This window comes from Haliotis rubra, unplaced genomic scaffold, assembly GCF_003918875.1.
Source record: "Haliotis rubra isolate DU_JTF1 unplaced genomic scaffold, ASM391887v1 Scf659, whole genome shotgun sequence".
Taxonomy (NCBI): Eukaryota; Metazoa; Mollusca; class Gastropoda; order Lepetellida; family Haliotidae; genus Haliotis; species Haliotis rubra.
The window spans coordinates 367,737-388,450 of record NW_025767367.1 but is presented as its reverse complement, the minus strand read 5'-3'; the positions used below and the strand labels follow the sequence as shown (position 1 = coordinate 388,450).

Below are 20,714 nucleotides of genomic sequence, written 5' to 3'. Positions count from 1 at the left end.
GCTATCTAGTATGTCCTCAATTCTTTTATGATGTGCACCTGGAACCATTCAACACCATGACTCTGTTTTACACATCACAAGCATCTGAGTCTCCTACATCTGACCTTAGAGTAAAATAAAAACATTTTTACGATTTTTTTTCCATTTGGATCAGTCTCAAGGTTTATTATATGACAGGTAGATTTCCGCCCTTCTGATTGGCCCACTTGGTCACATGACAGCTTTGACGCTAAGCGATGTCGACCTTCGCCACGTCACGAGAGGTTGACATACAACCTCGGCCCGTCGCGAGAGGTTGATATAACAATCCAAGCACCTCCCGTGGCTAAAAATAGATTTAGGATATTCAAGCTGTGAACTCTGACTGCGTGCGTCACGCTAGATAAGGAATTTTATGCATCGCTTCATCCCTGTGACTGTGTTGGTTGAGAGTTGCGTCCTATCTGTATCAAAATGGCAGACGACACACCATGAAGAATCATGACTGTGTCAGAAGAGGAAATACATCGTCTACTGAAGGAAAAAGATGCATGCAACACTAGAAGGGCTTTCATTTCCACTTACATGTTTCAGAACATGCTTTCATTTACTATTTCTGCCTCTGAAAGCTGTAAGCCTAGTCCAGCTCTCCTATGTGTCTCTCCTATGTCAAAGAAGACCAGGTATTCAGTACTTTTGTCATATAATAAAACAATTATTGACTTCAGCTCAGCTTCGCCTCGGTGAATATCCCATGTCCAAGGTCGATAAATCATTGGATCAACCTCACTAGAAGTCAATAATTGTATAGTGTTGGTAGAGAGATCATGGGTAATAATAATCATCATATCCTGGGTCATTGATGATTTATACACATTGTGGTCTCACCTTAGGCAAGTGAGTTTGTTCAAAATTGCCTCTATTCACCCAGCAGAAAATGGGTACCCGGTGGGATAAGTCATATGACTATTGACTAGTAACCTTCTGCAGCTTGGGTTACCTGGGGTAATGATGTCCATCAAGTCGTATTCTCTTAGAGCATGTCCATGCAGCGTGGAGTTACAGTCCTCCCTCGCAATAACGCTCTTCACGATACCACCGATTCGGTTGAATTATCATGTCTAGTGATGTTTGATTGCAAGGTTCCTGTACACACATCTATTTTCATGTACAAAGTTGTTGTTTTTTTCACCTCTAACAATACGATATAGTTTCGACTTGGCACAATACACAAAGAAGAAGTTTTGTTATGTCCATGGAAAATAGGATTTTACTGGGCCTTTGTTCCCCGTTATGTAATAGTTACTATAACGTGGGTGTCTAATAACGCGGGGGGTCATCCGCGTTATGGCGAGGGATGACTGTATTATTATTATAGACATTACTAACACTAAGGGGGCGGTGGGGTAGCCTAATGGTTAAAGCGTCCGCTCGACATGCTGAAGACCTGGGTTCGATCCCCCACATAGGTGCAATGTGTGAAGCCCATTTCTGGTGTCCCCCGCCGTGATATTGCTGGAATATTGCTAAAAGCGGCGTAAAACCATACTCACTCACTCACTAACACTAAGCATATGTTGTTATCAGTGGGTCAAATGGGGCTGTAGTGATACAGTGGGGATATGTGTGTGAGTGTCTTAAGTTTCGCTGTGATTTAATGCTTATATACAGTTCTACTTCATCAGACTCGTGAAGATCCGGGTTAGAATTGATCTTCAGTAACCCATGCTTGTTGTAACAGGCAACTAACATGATCAGGTGGTCAGGCTCGCTGACTTGGTTGACACATGTCATTGTATCCCAGTTCTGTAGGTCGATGCTCATGCTGTTGATCACTGGATTGTGTGGCCTCGATTATTTACAGAACGCCGCGGTATATAGCTGGAATGTTGCTGAGTGTGGCGTAAAACTAAACTCACCCACTCACTCTACTTCATCAAGGGGAAAGTGTCAGAATGTGCTGGAGTTGGGTAGCAATGTTAAGCGGCAACATTGTATATCAAGAGATGACACTATTGGATTGACATAGGTCTAGTGCAAGCAGCCACACACATGCACATATAGCAGTATATGTGAAACTGTTTTCAACATGGCATTAAACTTCATTTCTCCTCCCCCAGCTCACCCCCAAATGGCATCTTGTAATCATATTCATGAAAGACAGTAACTTTGTACATGTTTTGTTTAAATTTCAGATCGTTTATCAGCCTGGAGAGTGTTGACCCGGCTTTGGTGTCCGATATCTGGGTGTACAATCACTACCGGTGGATCGTGTGGAAGCTGGCTGCTTATGAGGCATCGTATCCAGCTCAGTTTTCTGGAAGGTGAGTTGGTCAGGAACGTGATACCTGGGAGAATAACCACTAACGGTAGAGTGCGTGAGACGCATGCAACATTTCTGCCTAAGGTTTTCTCGAATTTGAGTTGCAAAAGATCAAGTCTCCAATATGTGACTGTTCAATCAATTCCTGTGGATTTTGAGATGTTATACTTTAGACATAATGATGAAAGGCGACATTCCACTGAAAAGTAATGTGAAATAGAAAAAGGTTATTAATAATTTATACATAGGAAACATTTAATGAAAATAAGACAGAATATGGATCAAGGCTCCATTTGATTCAGATCTTGTTGAATCAGAGATCACAAAAATAATAGTGATCAAAGAGTTTGTCCACAAGTTCATTATGTTCAGGCTGCCTGGTGGCTGTGATTTTGTTGACCATAGCACAAAACAACATTCACTCTCACACTGAAGCCTGCGATCTGTTTCAGATGAAATTCCAAAGTACCCAAACAACTCTTTTTTGTTGTAAAACTTAAGGTCATTTTGCATACATTTGTACCATCCTGTGACACCCTGTAAAGTTCTCTCTGATCCTCAGGTGCCTGACCCCAAACAATGTGATGCTGCAGCTGAAGTATCGATATGACCGTGAAGTGGACCGCTGTCACAGGTGAGGATGGAGTGACTCAGTAGATCGCTGTCACAGGTGAGGATGGAGTAACTCAGTAGATCGCTGTCACAGGTGAGGATGGAGTATGACTCAGTAGATCGCTGTCACAGGTGAGGATGGAGTGTAGCTGTCACAGGTCAGTAGATCTCCGTGGAGGTGAACACAGATGGAGTGACTCAGTAGATCGCTGTCACAGGTGAGGATGGAGTGACTCAGTAGATGACTCAGAGTGAGGATGGAGATCGCTGTCACAGGTGAGGATGGAGTGACTCAGTAGATCGCTGTCACAGGTGAGGATGGAGTGATGTCAGTAGATCGCTGTCACAGGTGAGGATGGAGTGACTCAGTAGATCGCTGTCACAGGTGAGGATGGAGTGACTCAGTAGATCGCTGTCACAGGTGAGGATGGAGTGACTCAGTAGATCGCTGTCACAGGTGAGGATGGAGTATGTGATTCAGTAGATCGCTGTCACAGGTGAGGATGACTCAGTAGATCGCTGTCACAGGTGAGGATAGAGTGATTCAGTAGATCGCTGTCACAGGTGAGGATGGAGTATGTGATTCAGTAGATCAGCTGTCACAGGTGAGGATGGAGTATGTGACTCAGTAGATCGCTGTCACAGGTGAGGATGGAGTATGTGATTCAGTAGATCGCTGTCACAGGTGAGGATGGAGTATGTGACTCAGTAGATCGCTGTCACAGGTGAGGATGGAGTGACTCAGTAGATCGCTGTCACAGGTGAGGATGGAGTATGTGATTCAGTAGATCGCTGTCACAGGTGAGGATGGAGTATGTGATTCAGTAGATCGCTGTCACAGGTGAGGATGGAGAGTGACTCAGTAGATCGCTGTCACAGGTGAGGATGGAGATTCAGTAGATGTGCTGTTCAGTGAGATCGTGATTCAGTGATGGCTGTCAGGTGAAGATGAAATTGATTCAGTAGATCGCTGTCAAAGGTGAGGATAGATTAAGTGACCCAGTATATCCTTGGTTTGAGGTGGATGGTGGGGTGGATGTGAAAAGGGTAGATCCTTGGTGAGGGTGTGTGTGGTGGGATGTAGGGTGGATGTGAGGGAGGGTAGATGCTTGGTTTGAGGTGGGTGGGGTGGATGTGAGGGAGGGTAGATGCTTGGTTTGTGGTGGGTGGGGTGGATGTGAAGGAGGGTAGATTCTTGGTGTGAGGTGAATGGGTTCGGTTGATGTGAGGGAGGGTAGATGCTTGGTTTGTGATGGGTGTGGGTGGGGTGGATGTGATGGAGGGTAGATCCTTGGTGTGAGGTGAATTGGTTCGGTTGATGTGAGGGAGGGTAGATGCTTGGTTTGTGATGGGTGTGGGTGGGGTGGATGTGAAAGAGGGTAGATCCTTGGTGTGAGGTGAATAGGTTCGGTTGATGTGAGGGAGGGTAGATGCTTGGTTTGTGATGGGTGTGGGTGGGGTGGATGTGAAGGAGGGTAGATCCTTGGTGTGAGGTGAATGGGTTTGGTTGATGTGAGGGAGGGTAGATGCTTGGTTTGTGATGGGTGTGGGTGGGGTGGATGTGAAGGAGGGTAGATTCTTGGTTTGAGGTGAAAGGGTTCGGTTGATGTGAGGGAGGGTAGATGCTCGGAGTGTTAGGTGGGGTGGATGTGAGGGAGTGTAGATGCATGGGGTGTGGGTGGGGAGGATTTGAAGAAGGGTAGATCCATGGCTTGGCGTGAGGAGGGTCGATTGGTTAATTGGTAGCGTGGATCTATATGTGGGGGCAGGATTTAGGAAGGAAGGGGAGGGAAGGTGGGTCAACCTTTATTATTGAACTCTCTCAGCTGGTTGTTTATCAGTAAATGGAACTATGAGATCCACTTTCTTTTCTCAAAACTAGCAGATTTTACTTAAACAACAGGACTGTTCTATGGATCTCTCATGGTCCTGTCTCTGTAAGCCTATACATTTCTGATGTAACAGAACCTATGCCCACTGCTTGATATGCCTACTGTCCATCTTTCATATGCAGGTCAGCCCTGAAAAAAATAGTTGAGTGAGATGATGCTGCCTGCAAGAGGCTGGTGCTGTGTGTGTCTGGGATCAAGATGCCCCAGACAGGACCAGACAGTGAGGGGGCGGGACAGGTGAGAGAACAGGTGTGTGGGGGCTGTGTGTGTGGACAGGCAGTGACAGGGCAGAACATGTCTGTATCTCAGTCTGTCTGTCTGTGGATGGACAGTTAATGGATAGAACAGGTGAGAAAACAGGTGTGTGTGTGTGTTTCAGTGATCAGGGTTGCCCAGTCAGGACCGGACAATGATATGATAGGACAGGTGAGAGAAAAGGTGTGTGTGTGTGTCTGAGGGATCAAGATGCCCGAATCAGTACCAGACACTGACAGTACAGGTGAGCACAGGTGTTGTGGTGTATGTCAGGGAGCAGAGTCGGCAAGTCATTACCAAACAATTACAGGACAGGTGTGAGAAAACAGTGTGTGTGTGGTATATTGAATTTGTGTATGTAAAATACAGGATCTTCTGGTTAATCAATTATGTGGCTCTACCTGTCAGATTTATTAGCATGATTTGTCATACACATCATGTAGCCACTGAACACTTTTCAATAGGGTTTTCTATTGTTGAACAATGTATACATGGGATTTCAGTGTGTGGTAGAGCTGACTGATGGATGGTACTGTATAAAGGGTCAGCTGGATGTGGGTCTGGCGGCACTGGTGGCCACCAAGAAGATCTCTGTTGGTCAGAAGATCTGTGTCAGTGGATCGGAGCTGACTGGGTCGCAGGAGGCGTGTCCCCCACTTGAGGTGAGTCAGGGCTGTAGGGTCCCCACTGGGAGGCGAGTCCCCACTTAGTGTCCCCACTTGAGGTGAGTCAGGGCTGTAGTGTCCCCCACTTGAGGTGAGTCAGGGCTGTAGTGTCCCCACTTGAGGTGAGTCAGGGCTGTAGTGTCCCCACTTGAGGTGAGTCAGGGCTGTAGTGTCCCCACTTGAGGTGAGTCAGGGCTGTAGTGTCCCCCACTTGAGGTGAGTCAGGGCTGTAGTGTCCCCACTTGAGGTGAGTCAGGGCTGTAGTGTCCCCACTTGAGGTGAGTCAGGGCTGTAGTGTCCCCCACTTGAGGTGAGTCAGGGCTGTAGTGTCCCCCACTTGAGGTGAGTCAGGGCTGTAGTGTCCCCACTTGAGGTGAGTCAGGGCTGTAGTGTCCCCCACTTGAGGTGTCAGGGCTGTAGTAACCCCCACTTGAGGGGCTGCTGTAGTGTCCCCACTCTGAGGTGAGTGAGTGTCCCCCAGTCAGGGCTGTAGTGTCCCCACTTGAGGTGAGTCAGGGCTGTAGTGTCCCCCACTTGAGGTGAGTCAGGGCTGTAGTGTCCCCCACTTGAGGTGACTCAGGGCTGTAGTGTCCCCCACTTGAAGTGAGTCAGGGCTGTAGTGTCCCCCACTTGAGGTGAGTCAGGGCTGTAGTGCTTCTTTGTGCAGCTGTTACCTGTTAATGGATCATGGGGCCAAACTTAGTGACTTGATTGATAGCATGTCATCATATTGCTTTAATGTAGGCATTAAACAACAAAACAACCAACAAATTGTTGTTCACGTTAATTGTGTTGTTGAGATGTTAAGCTTCAGCCTACATGGATATTATGGACTGATGACCATGGATTTAAATCCAAGTTGACTCTAATTAACTACATGCTTGGGTAGATGAGAAACAAATTATCGTATCTCTTAAATATTTCTTCGTACCTTTTGCATATAAGGCCTGAGAATGAGAATGGTAACTCTTGCAATGGGGTAACTGAGTCATAGTGTAGAACTATTCTCATTATTTCCCATTCACCATGGTTAAGCGACATAACGTGACAGATGTTGTGTTGCAGATCCCGGAGTCTCTGTATCTGAAGATCTGCATGAACTCCACTCGGCCTGCCCCGGGAGACAGCAAGCTGGGCTATCAGCGGGACCCCCGACCTCTCTGTGTTCCAATCAGCACCCTGCATGCAGAGGGGGGCGTGGCTGGTTGTGTGGACGTTGTGGTCACGAGGATATATCCTGTCATGGTTAGTGTATTTGTTCAAGTGCTCACAGGGCCTGTATTTACTCATATGTTTTCATTCACATTGAACAGCTACAGAATTTGGGGCTTCAGTATATTTTTACTTTCTTAGTTTGATTCTGTTTGGTGTTTATAAACAAATTTTAACAGAAACAGGATCCTGAAAATGAAAGTAGTATGAAACTTACTCACTCACTCAATGATTCACATACTGTAAACTATGGTTATTCAGAGCTACAGATAACTTCTGGGTCATCAAGTTATGTACTCGATTGTGTTCATCTCAATTGGATATCCTAATTTTCCTTTGAGTAACCAAATAAATTGTATTCACCTCACTCAAACTCAGTTGGGTATTTTACCATTTTCCATTAATTTTATAATATAATAAAGTTTAAATGTTAGTGTTTGTTATTTATATTTGATCTGTAATATGAGAAATGATAAGAAAGACTGCAAGTTATCAAGTTCATGTCCTGAAATAGAACCTCTCAATATACCTCAGTTATTTTATCTATCCACTGGCACAAAAGCTAAGATTTGACATTTTTGTGTGTACACATGTAAGATCACATTTATTGAGTATTTACAAAAATTCAAGCATACTTGTACGTAATATACTTAATAGGAATTGAGTTTTCACTGTCTGTCTGTCTGAAATCTGTCAAGTTCTGTAATAAGTGTGTTTGTTATAAACATAGTTTACTGTATTTGTTGGGTAGAATATTACCACTAGATGAGGAGGTGTATGAAGCAGTGATATTGTCATTATTGACTCACATGCTGCTTGTGTTGCCCAGTACATGGAGAAGCTGGTGGAGGGAGGGACCGTGTTCCGGACGGAGGAGGCAGAGGAGCGGATGCAGCGACAGTTTGACACACACAAGCAGGACAAGATGGAGAAGCTATACACAGAGATACAGGCTGGTTTGGAGAAGGACCTGGGGAGAGGTGAGATTCACTGATATTGATCATTCAACGACATTTTTGTTAATGTCAGTTGTTTCAGTGTCTGCACATAGCTATGATGTGACACATTTTGTGGTACATGGAGAAAAACTGCCCATTCATTAGCCAATCAGAAGGGAGTATCTTCCTGCTAGTAAGATAATCACCAGTGTAAACATGATAAGGTGAGCTTCATGATGAATCAGTTGATTACTTTGTATTACAGTGTTATGTTCATCATGTTGGACACAGTTAAACAATTTCCCTTTAAAGGTCGACGTAAATCCCGGAAACGCTGGTCACAGCGGGAGGTGGAGGATCTCCAGACTGGCCAGGAGATTTACGATGCTGTTGAGGGGTCACTGCAACCAGAGGAGGTCCATGTGAGTTGTCTCCCCTTTGATCTGCATCCCATGTATGTATACACCAGTGTTCAAGGAATCAATGGCTGTACTGGTTGCACAATCAGTACAACCTCCATCCCTCGTGTTAAAATATCCCCCTGTCTCCTTGCCAGTCTTTCCTGTCCCTCATCCATTAGTCCATCAATCTCCCTGTCAAAAGTCCACAAGTCAAACAGTCTCCCTGCACATTTTTCCTGCCCAAGTCCATCAGTCCGTCAGTCTCCTTGTCCCAAATCCATCCGTCCATCAATCTCCCTGTCCCAAATCCACCACTTCATCAACCTCCCTATCCATAGTCCATCAGTCCATCAATCTCCCTGTCCCAAGTCCATCTAAGCATCAATCTCCCTGTCCATAGTCCAACTTCACTGTCCAAGTCCATCAGTCCATCAATCTCCCTGTCCAAGTCCATCAGTCCATCAATCTCCCTGTCCCAAGTCCATCTAACTATCAATCTCCCTATCCATAGTCCATCAGTCCATCAATCTCCCTGTCACAAGTCCATCTAACTATCAATCTCCCTATCCATAGTCCATCAGTCCATCAACCTCCCTGTCCCAAGTCCATCTAACTATCAATCTCCCTATCCATAGTCCATCAACCTCACTGTCCAAGTCCATCAGTCCATCAATCTCCCTGTCCATCAGTCCATCAATCTCCCTGTCACAAGTCCATCTTACTATCAATCTCCCTATCCATAGTCCATCAGTCCATCAATCTCCCTGTCACTATCCATCCTAACTATCAATCTCCTATCCATAGTCCATCAGTCCATCAATCTCCCTGTCCATCAAGTCCATCTAACTATCAATCTCTCCTATCCATACTGTCCAAGTCCATCAGTCCATCATCTCCCTGTCCAAGTCCATCAGTCCATCAATCTCCTGTCCCAAGTCCATCTAACTATCAATCTCCTATCCATAGTTCATCAGTCCATCAAACAATCTCCTGTCAGTCCCAAGTCCATCTCTAACTATCCAATCTCCCTATCCATAGTCCATCAGTCCATCAACCTCCCCTGTCCCAAGTCCATCTAACTATCAATCTCCCTGTCCATCAGTCCATCAACCATCACTGTCCCCAAGTCCAATCCCAAGTCCACTATCAATCCATAGTCCATCAGTCCATCAAGTCCATCTCCTGTCCCAAGTCCATCTAACTATCAATCTCCTATCCATAGTCCATCAGTCCATCCAACCTCCTGTCCCAAGTCCATCCTAACTATCAATCTCCTATCCATAGTCCATCCAGTCCATCAATCTCCCTGTCCCAAAGTCCATCACTTCTTATCAATCTCCTGTCCATCAGTCCATCAATCCATCTGTCCTGTCCACTTCCTGTCCATCCAAGTCCATCCGGTCCATCATCAATCTCCTGTCCAAGTCCATCCACTTCATCAACCTCCTATCCATAGTCCATCAATCCCTCCCAAGTCTATCAATCATCCTATCCATAGTCCATCAGTCCATCAATCTCCCTGTCCCAAGTCCATCCCAACTATCAATCTCCCTGTCCATAGTCCATCAACCTCACTGTCCAAGTCCATCAGTCCATCAATCTCCCTGTCCAAGTCCATCAGTCCATCAATCTCCCTGTCCCAAGTCCATCTAACTATCAATCTCCCTATCCATAGTCCATCAGTCCATCAATCTCCCTGTCCCCAGTCCATCTAACTATCAATCTCCCTATCCATAGTCCATCAGTCCATCAACCTCCCTGTCCCAAGTCCATCTAACTATCAATCTCCCTATCCATAGTCCATCAACCTCACTGTCCAAGTCCATCTCAGTCCATCAATCTCCCTATCCATAGTCCATCAGTCCATCAACCTCCCTGTCCCAAGTCCATCCTAACTATCAATCTCCTATCCATCCAGTCCAGTCCATCAACCTCCCTGTCCAAGGTCCCTGTCCCAAGTCCATCTAACTATCAATCTCCTATCCATAGTCCATCCATATCATCTGTCCATAGTTCATCATATCCTCAATCTCCCTGTCCATCAATCCACTGTCCATCAGTCCAGTCCATCAATCTCCCTGTCCATCTAAGTCCATCGGTCCATCAATCCCATCTCCTGGGTTCCAAGTCCATCAGTCATCCTGTCCATCCAAGTCCATCCAGTCCCATCAATCTCTCCCTGTCCCAAGTCCATCCTAACTCCATCAATCTCCTATCCATCCATGGTCCATCAGTCCATCAGTCCAGTCCATCAGTCCATCAACCTCCTGTCCCAAGTCCATCAGTCCATCAACCTCCAGTAGGTCCCATATCCATCAATCTCCTGTCCCAGTCCATCAATCCCTCCTGTCCAAGTCCATCAGTCCATCAATCTCCTGTCCAAGTCCATCACTGTCTATCAATCTCCTATCCATGAGTCCATCAACCTCACTGTCCAAGTCCATCAGTCCATCAACCTCACTGTCCAAGTCCATCAGTCCATCAATCTCCCTGTCCAAGTCCATCAGTCCATCAATCTCCCTGTCACAAGTCCATCTAACTATCAATCTCCCTATCCATAGTCCATCAACCTCACTGTCCAAGTCCATCAGTCCATCAATCTCCCTATCCATAGTTCATCATATCCATCAATCTTCCTGTCCCAAATGTGAAGCCCATTTCTGGTGTCCCCCGCCGTGATGTTGCTGGAATATTGCTAAAAGCGTCGTAAAACTAAACTCAGTCAGTCAGTCCTGTCCCAAATCCATCCGTCCATCAATCTCCCTGTCCCAAATCCACCACTTCATCAACCTCCCTATCCATAGTCCATCAGTCCATCAATCTCCCTGTCCCAAGTCCATCTAACTATCAATCTCCCTATCCATAGTCCATCAACCTCACTGTCCAAGTCCATCAGTCCATCAATCTCCCTGTCCAAGTCCATCAGTCCATCAATCTCCCTGTCCCAAGTCCATCTAACTATCAATCTCCCTATCCATAGTCCATCAGTCCATCAATCTCCCCGACCCGTGAAGATCCGGGGTAGAATAGGTCTTCAGCAACCCATGTGCTTGCCATAAAAAGGCGACTATCTTGTCGTAAGAGGCGACTAACGGGATCGGGTGGTCAGTTTCGCTGACTTGGTTGACACATGTCATCGGTTCCCAATTGCGCAGGTCGATGCTCATGCTGTTCATCACTGGATTGTCTGGTCCAGACTCGATTATTTACAGACCGCCGCCATATAGCTGGAATATTGCTGAGTGCAGCGTAAAACTAAACTCACTCACTCACTCATCAATCTCCCTGTCACAAGTCCATCTAACTATCAATCTCCCTATCCATAGTCCATCAGTCCATCAACCTCCCTGTCCCAAGTCCATCTAACTATCAATCTCCCTATCCATAGTCCATCAACCTCACTGTCCAAGTCCAACAGTCCATCAATCTCCCTGTCCCAAGTCCATCTAACTATCAATCTCCCTATCCATAGTCCATCAGTCCATCAACCTCCCTGTCCCAAGTCCATCTAATTATCAATCTCCCTGTCCATAGTCCACCAACCTCACTGTCCAAGTCCATCAGTCCATCAATCTCCCTGTCCATAGTTCATCAGTCCATCAACCGACCTGTCCCAAGTCAATCTAACTATCAATCTCCCTATCCATAGTCCATCAGTCCATCAACCTCCCTGTCCCAAATCCATCAGCCCATCAATCTCCCCGTCCATCAGCCCATCAATCTCCCTGCCTGTCTTTTAGGGTCCCGGTCCCTCATTATGTCAATCTCCCTGTCCCAAGTTTTATACACCAATAACATAATGCAGAGTTCAAGAGACAGTATATTTGTGTATAGATGTCTCCAGTCTCTATGCCTCTACAGAGTTCAAGAGACAGTATATTTGTGTATAGATGTCTCCAGTCTCTATGCCTCTACAGAGTTCAAGAGACAGTATATTTGTGTATAGATGTCTCCAGTCTCTATGCCTCTACAGAGTTCAAGAGACAGTATATTTGTGTATAGATGTCTCCAGTCTCTATGCCTCTACAGAGTTCAAGAGACAGTATATTTGTGTATAGATGTCTCCAGTCTCTATGCCTCTACAGAGTTCAAGAGACAGTATATTTGTGTATAGATGTCTCCAGTCTCTATGCCTCTACAGAGTTCAAGAGACAGTATATTTGTGTATAGATGTCTCCAGTCTCTATGCCTCTACAGAGTTCAAGAGACAGTATATTTGTGTATAGATGTCTCCAGTCTCTATGCCTCTACAGAGTTCAAGAGACAGTTTATTTGTGTATTGATGTCTCCAGTCTCTATGCCTCTACAGAGTTCAAGAGACAGTATATTTGTGTATAGATGTCTCCAGTCTCTATGCCTCTACAGAGTTCAAGAGACAGTATATTTGTGTATAGATGTCTCCAGTCTCTATTGCCTCTACAGAGTTGGCTGACTGAGCACCAGGCCCAGATGATGGACAACCACCGACGCCACCTGCAGGACCAGCAACACCAGCAACTACAGGACAAGCTCCACACAGCCTGGGAGGAAGCTCAACAGGTAGGCAGTGTTTGGAGGTGAGCTTATAAGCCTCATAAGCCAAGTCTCTGACATTTACTGCATTATGTTAGGAATTAGAGACCAGCTTCATAACTGTCACTAGCTGGTGCTGGATCATTTACAACACTGCATTAGAGAACCGAATCATATGCCATCATTCTTAGATATAATGTTTGCATTAAAATGGGGTTAAACAAACAAACAAACAAACCATGAAGTCACTGTTGTTCATAACAAAATGTGAACAATCTATCAGTGTTATCTTTTGATATCTACCCGTGAAGATCCGGGTTAGAACATTGATCTTCAGTAACCCATGCTTGTCGTAAGGGGCGACTAATGGGATTGGGTGGTCAGGCTTGCTGGCTTGGTTGACACATGCCATGGGTTCCCAATTGTGCAGATCGATGCTCATGCTCTTGATCACTGGATTGTCTGGTCCAGACTCCATTATTTACAGACAGACGCCATATAGCTGGAATATTGCTTACTGCGGCGTAACACTAAACTCACTCACTCTTTTGATATCTGATGTTAGAACTTGTTCATTCACTTTCTGTGCAGACTCTTTCAGTGTTGTCACAACCCCCAGTGTCCAGTACACAACCCTGTGCACTTAAAAGAACCCACGAATCTGTGTGTATATGACCAGATGGTGGCCACATGAATACGTGCAAACACCCAGTTGCGGGTACAGCAACGTGCAGTAAACATGGACAAAGTGCTGTGACTATTCGTCCCAGTCCACCCAGCTGTGAATGGGTACCTTGTTAGGATGAGAAACCACAATAACTCGGTGCGCCTAGGGGCTGCAAGAGTTGTATGCTCCCTAGTGAGTTGAGAGTGACAATACGATGTGCCATTTGAGTTTGACATCCAGTGATGGGGGAAATCAAAGTGCCTTTAAGCAGCTGAGCAGGATATTGGCACTATACAAATGTTAGTATAATAAAGTACCAGAATTTTTCAACCTCTACATTGAATTTTAGATCCTAAATGTTGCAAACTAACTAATAAATAACAGAAATAGATAAATAATAATAAATAATAATAATGCTAATTTTTGCGCCTAGAATCAAACACGATGTTTCTCTCTGGCGTTACATTATTACCCTGACGGAATTGTACTTTCAAAAGCTGCTACTAAGAGCTAAGCGCGACCGTATAGGTCCGTACATCTGCTTTTCAGGTACCCATTTTGAACAGCTGGGTGGACTGAGTGCAATGTGGACGAAGTGCCTTGCCCAGGGACACAACACGGTATGAGACCCAGGTCACAAATGTTGGTGTCTCCACCGGGATTCGAACCCGGGCCTTCGGTGTGAGAGGCCAGCAAGCTAACCACTACACCACCGTGCTCCATAAATATTCAAAATGGAATGATATATGTACTGTTCTCAACAATGAAGCAATATAACTTCACGTGCTGAAACTGACCAATCAGCTTTGAGTATCACCATGATGTTCATAATGACATATGTTAATATAGGAAAGTTATCACACTTGATCGTTTTCTCCCATGTATAACACATGTAGAGGACGTTAGTGACGGATGTCTCAGAGGGAGACAGGACAATCAGGTGTATCTCCCTGTTCTGATTTCAGGGTCACACTTCGAGGAATGTGACTCCAGTGTTGAAACTGAGGGTGTCTGGCTGTGCTAAAAGAGATGTTGACGCCAAGATATGTGAGTTATCATCAGCAACACACACTCTAAAACACCTAACAATAACAATACACTCTTCCGTGACAGGGGCGGTGGGGTAGCCTAGTGGTTAAAGCGTTCCCTCGTCACACCGAAGACCCGGGTTCGATTCCCCACATGGGTACAATGTGTGAAGCCCATTTCTGGTGTCCCCCGTCGTGATATTGCTGGAATATTGCTAAAAAGTGGCGTAAAACCATACTCACTCACTCACTCACTTTTCCGTGACAGACATGAATACATGTACTTAATACTGCTGCAAATATTTCCTGTACATAAGGCAGATTAAGCCTTCAGCATAATGACAAAATGGAATAAGAAATCCCAGTATGACATCTGGCAATGATGAAATATGCAAGTATGGTTATATACTTGTGGAGTCAACGATATTCTCATTCCCTATACTGATTGTGTCCTCTCTACTATTTATACTATTGCAGCTTCAATCGTGACAGTGTGGCGACCTAAGCTGGAGTGGCTCCACCTGGTGGAGGGGAAGAGATACAAAATTTACGGTCTCGTCGCTTCCTCTGCCAAGTAAGTTCAGACGTCTTATATTGTTGCAAACTGTCCCCCCATGTATATTAATGTCATACTCAGCCATATTTAAGCTGTATGACCACAGCCTGTGAATAGTCCAGTCTGGACCAGGCAATCCAGTGATCAGTTTTTGGAATGATAATTCAAGCCTGAATGTGCAATGTGGCATAATTTTCTTTATATATTAGGGACCGTTCATAATTTATGCTTAGGGGGTTGATGATGATTTAGGGAGGGTCACCCATTTTGTTCTGAGGAGGCAGGGGGTCAGCAATTTTGTACACATGTACTAGGGGGGTCATCAATTTTGTACACAGAAATGTTAAAAGAATCATGCTTAAATATTATGGGAAGGTAGGGGGGTCATTGATTTTGTACATGGCATGCAGGGCAGGGTCACTTACTTTGTACATAAATTTTAGGGGGGGGTGGGGGTGTCATTCACATTGTACATGATTCCCCATGAAAATCATCATCACCCCACCCACCCCAGCCATAAATTATGAACGGTCCTTAAGTGTAAGTATATGGTCAAGCTGATGTTACTAGATCATAGAAATTTTTGAAATGATATAACTATTCAATGAAAACAGCAGTTGCTTGAGAGACAATTTGTGTGTAGGACCCGCCTGGACAGTCACAGTGTACACCTGACAGCTAACAGACAGACCAAGCTACAGCCACGCCCTGTTGATGAGAACTACCTTGACCTTGTGTACGATCAAAGGGAGGTAAGTCAGTACCATAATTTTAAAGGGCATAGAACCAACATGTATGAGGATTAGGATATCATCACATGACCGGATTAGAGTGAGACCTTGTGATGTCAGGCCATGTTACTCCATAACCCTGAGTTGTTGACAATTGTGTAGATACACAACCAAAGGAATATTAATGTTGTTACCAATGATTCCATAATGAAGAAATTCCTGATGGAGAAAAATGAATCTGGACAGTATGGAACTGTCAGGATTAAGGATGCTTCACTGTATGTATGTATTTATCTGCATCTGCTCATATTGTTACAACCTTATGTGTTTACTTTGTAGGCTTATATTTTGCTGATAACAGCCCCTGTCGAAAGGAAAAGCCTTTAAAATATTGTAACTTCTCTGGATTTAAGTGAGAGAGGGAGTGAGTTGGGATTTAACACCAGTTTAAAAATTATTCCAGTGATGATATGAGTCAGCTTGATGTGGAAGGAAGCACATAGAGGAGGAAAGTGATGCATGTGTGAAGCATCTGCTACTGTTATGAAACCCATGGGCTGGGGTATGCTGCTGTTAAAGCTAGAATCATAATCCTGGCAAAGAGGGATTCAAGTGCATGATCATAGGGTACTGCCAAGGGCTGCAACTCTGGTTGTTTTGTTGTTTAACACCACTCAGCAATATTCCAGCTAGATGGCGGCAGTCTGTAAATAATCGAATCTGGACCAGACAATCCAGTGATCAACAGCTTGAGCAATGACCTACCAATTTGGGAAATGATGACATGTGTCAATCAAGTCAGCGAGCCTGACCACCCAATCCCTCTTATGACAAGCATGGGTTGCTGAAGACCAAGTCTAACCTGGATCTCGTCACAACTCTGAGCCTTAGAGGACATGGTAGCACAGGTGCTAAATCCAGGTAACTGCTCCCACTGCACAGGCCTGGCAATCATCTGTCAGTTGTATGTGTAGCATACAGCTTGTAGGAACAATGACATCTGACATAACGTCAACACAAACAGAAGGATGACACTGATTTGTGGACCCAGATCGAAGCTAATTGATTACTCAAGAGCCTGTCACTTGTGGTAGGAACTAGAACAAGTCTGACCTCTTACAACTCAGCTGCAACTATATACTATTCACACTTTGTTAAGGATCAAATCATGGATTCAACAGAAACCTATTATGTGGGGTCAAATTTGGTTTAAATACCTAAGCTTAATGTAAGCATGGATCCTAGGTTTCAGTATGTGATTGCATCTTGTGGATCCCATACCTGCTATTGACATGTGTTGTTTACTTGTTCCGTGATTTGCAAAATGGTTGATTGGCGCCATGAAAACCATTTATATGGTTACTTATGTATCAAGTGCATAAGGTTAGCTTTAAGTGGCTGTTTGCCTAAAGAGGGGTTACCATATTATTATTAATACAATTTTAAATGGATACAATTTCAAATTATAAATGTATGTTTAAGTTAAGTTGTGAATTTTTGTGATCCTTAGCAAAGTGTGAGTAGTATAGTTGTATGTGATTAGGGTGAATGATGTTTTGACTGTGTTGCATGCTACAAGTCGTGCCATGTGAATCCATCTGTAGCTCTTAGGACAAGACTCGTTTAGCTTTCTACTATCAGCTGAAATAATTCATGTTTCAGGTGTGGAGAGTGAAAGACCTCCGTTCACGATCTCCACCATTTAAGGAGTTTGACTTTGTAGGAATGGTCATCACGTCAAAGAGCAGCAGGTGAAAACTAAAACTTACATCATAATGCAAGACTCAATAATTGCATTTTACCAAACTGTATATTATGTGGGTTTGTGTGTTCAACACCATACTCAGCAGTATTCCAGCTATATGATGGTTGTCTGTAAACAATCTGGTCTGGACCAGTAAATCCAGTGACTGACATTGCGAATACTGATCACCATCAACCATGTCTGCAAGCCCAACCACTCAATCATGTTAGTCAAATCTTATCAACAGGATGGGTTGCTGAATACCAATTCTAACTCAGATGTTCATGTCATGAATGCTTGGGAGAAAGTATTTACATCAGTACCCAATATTCATTTGGATTTTATACATTTCCAATAGTACCAGTTATTCGACTCTTACTATATGACTGAACTTGTCGCAACCAAAGGTTACTATACTGCCAAGCAAAAGAAACGCAATTCAAGAAATTAAAACAATTGTGTTAAAGTATCAAATCCAAACTCATGCTGAAAAAGTATAATTTTCATGAATTCTGAGTTGCGTTTTTATTGCTGGTCAGTGTATATTGCAAACAGTGAAACAGTTGTAGTTGGTCTAAAACTGTAATTTACAAAAGAAAGTCGTCTCACAAGAAACCTTCGGCCTACTGTATTTCAGCCAACGGAGCTGTGACACAGTCTACGTCTCAGATATTGATGGGGAGATCCTGAGTATACGTTTCTGGACAGGACTACAGGTGAGGTCACGGTGAGGCATCATGCTGGAGGAGTGGGCTGATATGTTCCAGCTCTGCTAGGACAACCTGTATTAACATGCTAGCAGAAGTTGTTATCTATAAGCGTTATCTATGGACTAAGCGTTACTTGTGTTTGAGTGTGGACCTAAAAGCGTTACTTGTGTTTGAGTGTGGACCAAAGCGTTACTTGTGTTTGAGTGTGGACCAAAGCGTTACTTGTGTTTGAGTGTGGACCAAACGTTACTTGTGTTTGAGTGTGGACCAAACGTTACTTGTGTTTGAGTGTGGACCAAGCGTTACTTGTGTTTGAGTGTGGACCAAGCGTTACTTGTGTTTGAGTGTGGACCAAGCGTTACTTGTGTTTGAGTGTGGACCAAACCAGTGGTGGAAGGCATGAGCATCGTCCCTCATCTTCATGTTACCTTGGGGGCGGTGGGGTAGCCTAATGGTTAAAGCGTTCGCTCGTCACGCCGATGACCCGGGTTCGAATCCCCACATGGGTACAATGTGTGAAGCCCATTTCTGGTGTCCCCCGCCGTGATATTGCTGGAATATTGCTAAAAGCAGCGTAAAACCAAACTCAGTCAGTCAGTCAGTCATGTTGCCTTGACTGACCGTCACAGAGCCAGATCATGTCCATCTCATCAAATGCAGATATTTGACTTATACACCATCCTCTCTGCATGAAAACTGCACGTTCTATTTCTGTGTCCGAAAATCGGGTAAGTGGGGAAAATAGGCAGTTCCAGTATATTGTTGTGGATGTTTTGTGGATGGTAGCACATTCATTGGTACAGTACATTGGTATGTAAGAGAAATGGTATGGAACACCTCACCTCCAAATCCATTCGGCTGACATTTATTTACCAGCGCCTTGAGCATGCACTAGTGCGTGGATATGTGCACTATATAAATATCCAATAATAATAATAATAATTTGCCCAGAAATACTATTCAAAGAGAAACTCACTCAGCTGTTACTTTTGTTAACCTGTGTTGACAGAGTTTCGGCCTGGAGGATCACTTGGTGGCTGGGAAGAGTATCGTCGCCACCAACCTCATCCTGAAGTGGTCCCGTGGTTCTGGTCCCGTCTCTGCCGACGCCTGCAGCGAGGTGACACGCTTATCTTCCACAACCAAGATGCCTGACCACAGGAAATGTCTGGCCAGGTTCTCCAGCTTCAAGCAGGTACAAGAAGTCACTCAAACCAACTTGAGATGAGTACTGAACATGAGGATTGGTGGGGTAGTCTGGAGGTTAAGGTGTTTGCTCCTAATTCCCATAGAGGGTACAAACCACGTGATTCTTCCTGGTTTGCTGGCAGACTTCTTAAAGCAACATTAGACCATACTCATTCACTGACTTTGTAAATTCTGAGTCATATCTTACATATTTAAAATATGTTTCAAGGGTGGTGGGGTAGCCCAGTGGTTAAAGCGTTTACTCATCATGCCAAAGACCCATGTTTGATTCCCCACATGGGTACAATGTGTGAAGCCCATTTCTGGTGTCCCCCACCGTGATGTTGCTGGAATATTGCTTAAAGCGGCGTAAAACCATATTCAGTCAGTCAGTTTAAAATGGTTCCACTGAGTACGATGAGGTAATAGTTTGTGTTTTTCATGATCGTATGACACATAAGGAACAGTTCCCATTTTATTTTGAATCAATATTTACTCCTGAGATTTTTAAAACAGTGTTTAAACAGATGGAACAACCGCCAACATCTATGATAATTCAAATGTCTGTGATGCTAGTCAAATGTACACTTAGAAAATCAGAAATTAAAATTTATACTTGCAGATATTTTTGGTATTTTTAATTACTTTTTCATAGTGAGGAAACAAAAAATAGAATTCAAATTGAACATGTATATCTTTTCTAACCGAGACTCCATTGCCTTTTGCAGACAGCAGCACCAGCCTAACATTCAAAGGGCATGATATTATTTGTTTGACACACCAAGGACCCAAATTTTCCTTCCCCACATGGGAATGTGTTCAGCTCTTTCCTTGTGTATGAAAGTTCTTTTGGCAGGAATATTGTTAAAAGTGGTAGAAAAACTACCTCATTAACTCGGTCCTCATTACCGTCTTTCATGGTTACATTCATGGTTCTGCTCACATTTCAGGTAGAGAAAAACAAATTCCTTGCCGCTGCCAGGGAGCGACTTAGTAAACATGAGAGGAAGGCACAGGCTCCTCAAACACAACTAGCAACTCCTGAGGTGGGTATCCATAGCAACCGGTCTTCATTTGATTCAACTGTGTAACAAACTTTTCAATATCATGGGTATGATACTTAATTATGGAAAAGAACTGAAATCTATCAAACTAAGGTGACACTTTTGTCAATTTGTTGATGCATTTGTATGCCTTTGTATGGTTTCACTGTGAGGATTTTAGTGCTTACAGATATTTTAAGACAAACCATGAACAGGAGAACCGGGTTTTGATTCCACACATGGGCACAATGTGGGCTA

At 44.1% G+C, this 20,714-nt stretch overlaps 1 protein-coding gene across 1 annotated transcript in view; it reads left to right on the top strand.

Annotated features, from left to right (window-relative positions):
- The window catches only part of LOC124257334, a 63,636-nt gene that overhangs the window by 41,135 nt on the left and 1,787 nt on the right, over positions 1–20,714 (top strand). Inside the window, 15 exon segments of the mRNA XM_046691369.1 lie at positions 2,175–2,303; positions 2,865–2,936; positions 4,929–5,043; positions 5,565–5,723; positions 6,792–6,971; positions 7,768–7,918; positions 8,189–8,298; positions 12,700–12,816; positions 14,422–14,503; positions 14,962–15,058; positions 15,684–15,792; positions 17,434–17,522; positions 18,153–18,231; positions 19,235–19,420; positions 20,364–20,459. Coding sequence (XP_046547325.1) covers positions 2,175–2,303; positions 2,865–2,936; positions 4,929–5,043; positions 5,565–5,723; positions 6,792–6,971; positions 7,768–7,918; positions 8,189–8,298; positions 12,700–12,816; positions 14,422–14,503; positions 14,962–15,058; positions 15,684–15,792; positions 17,434–17,522; positions 18,153–18,231; positions 19,235–19,420; positions 20,364–20,459 — 1,771 coding nt within the window.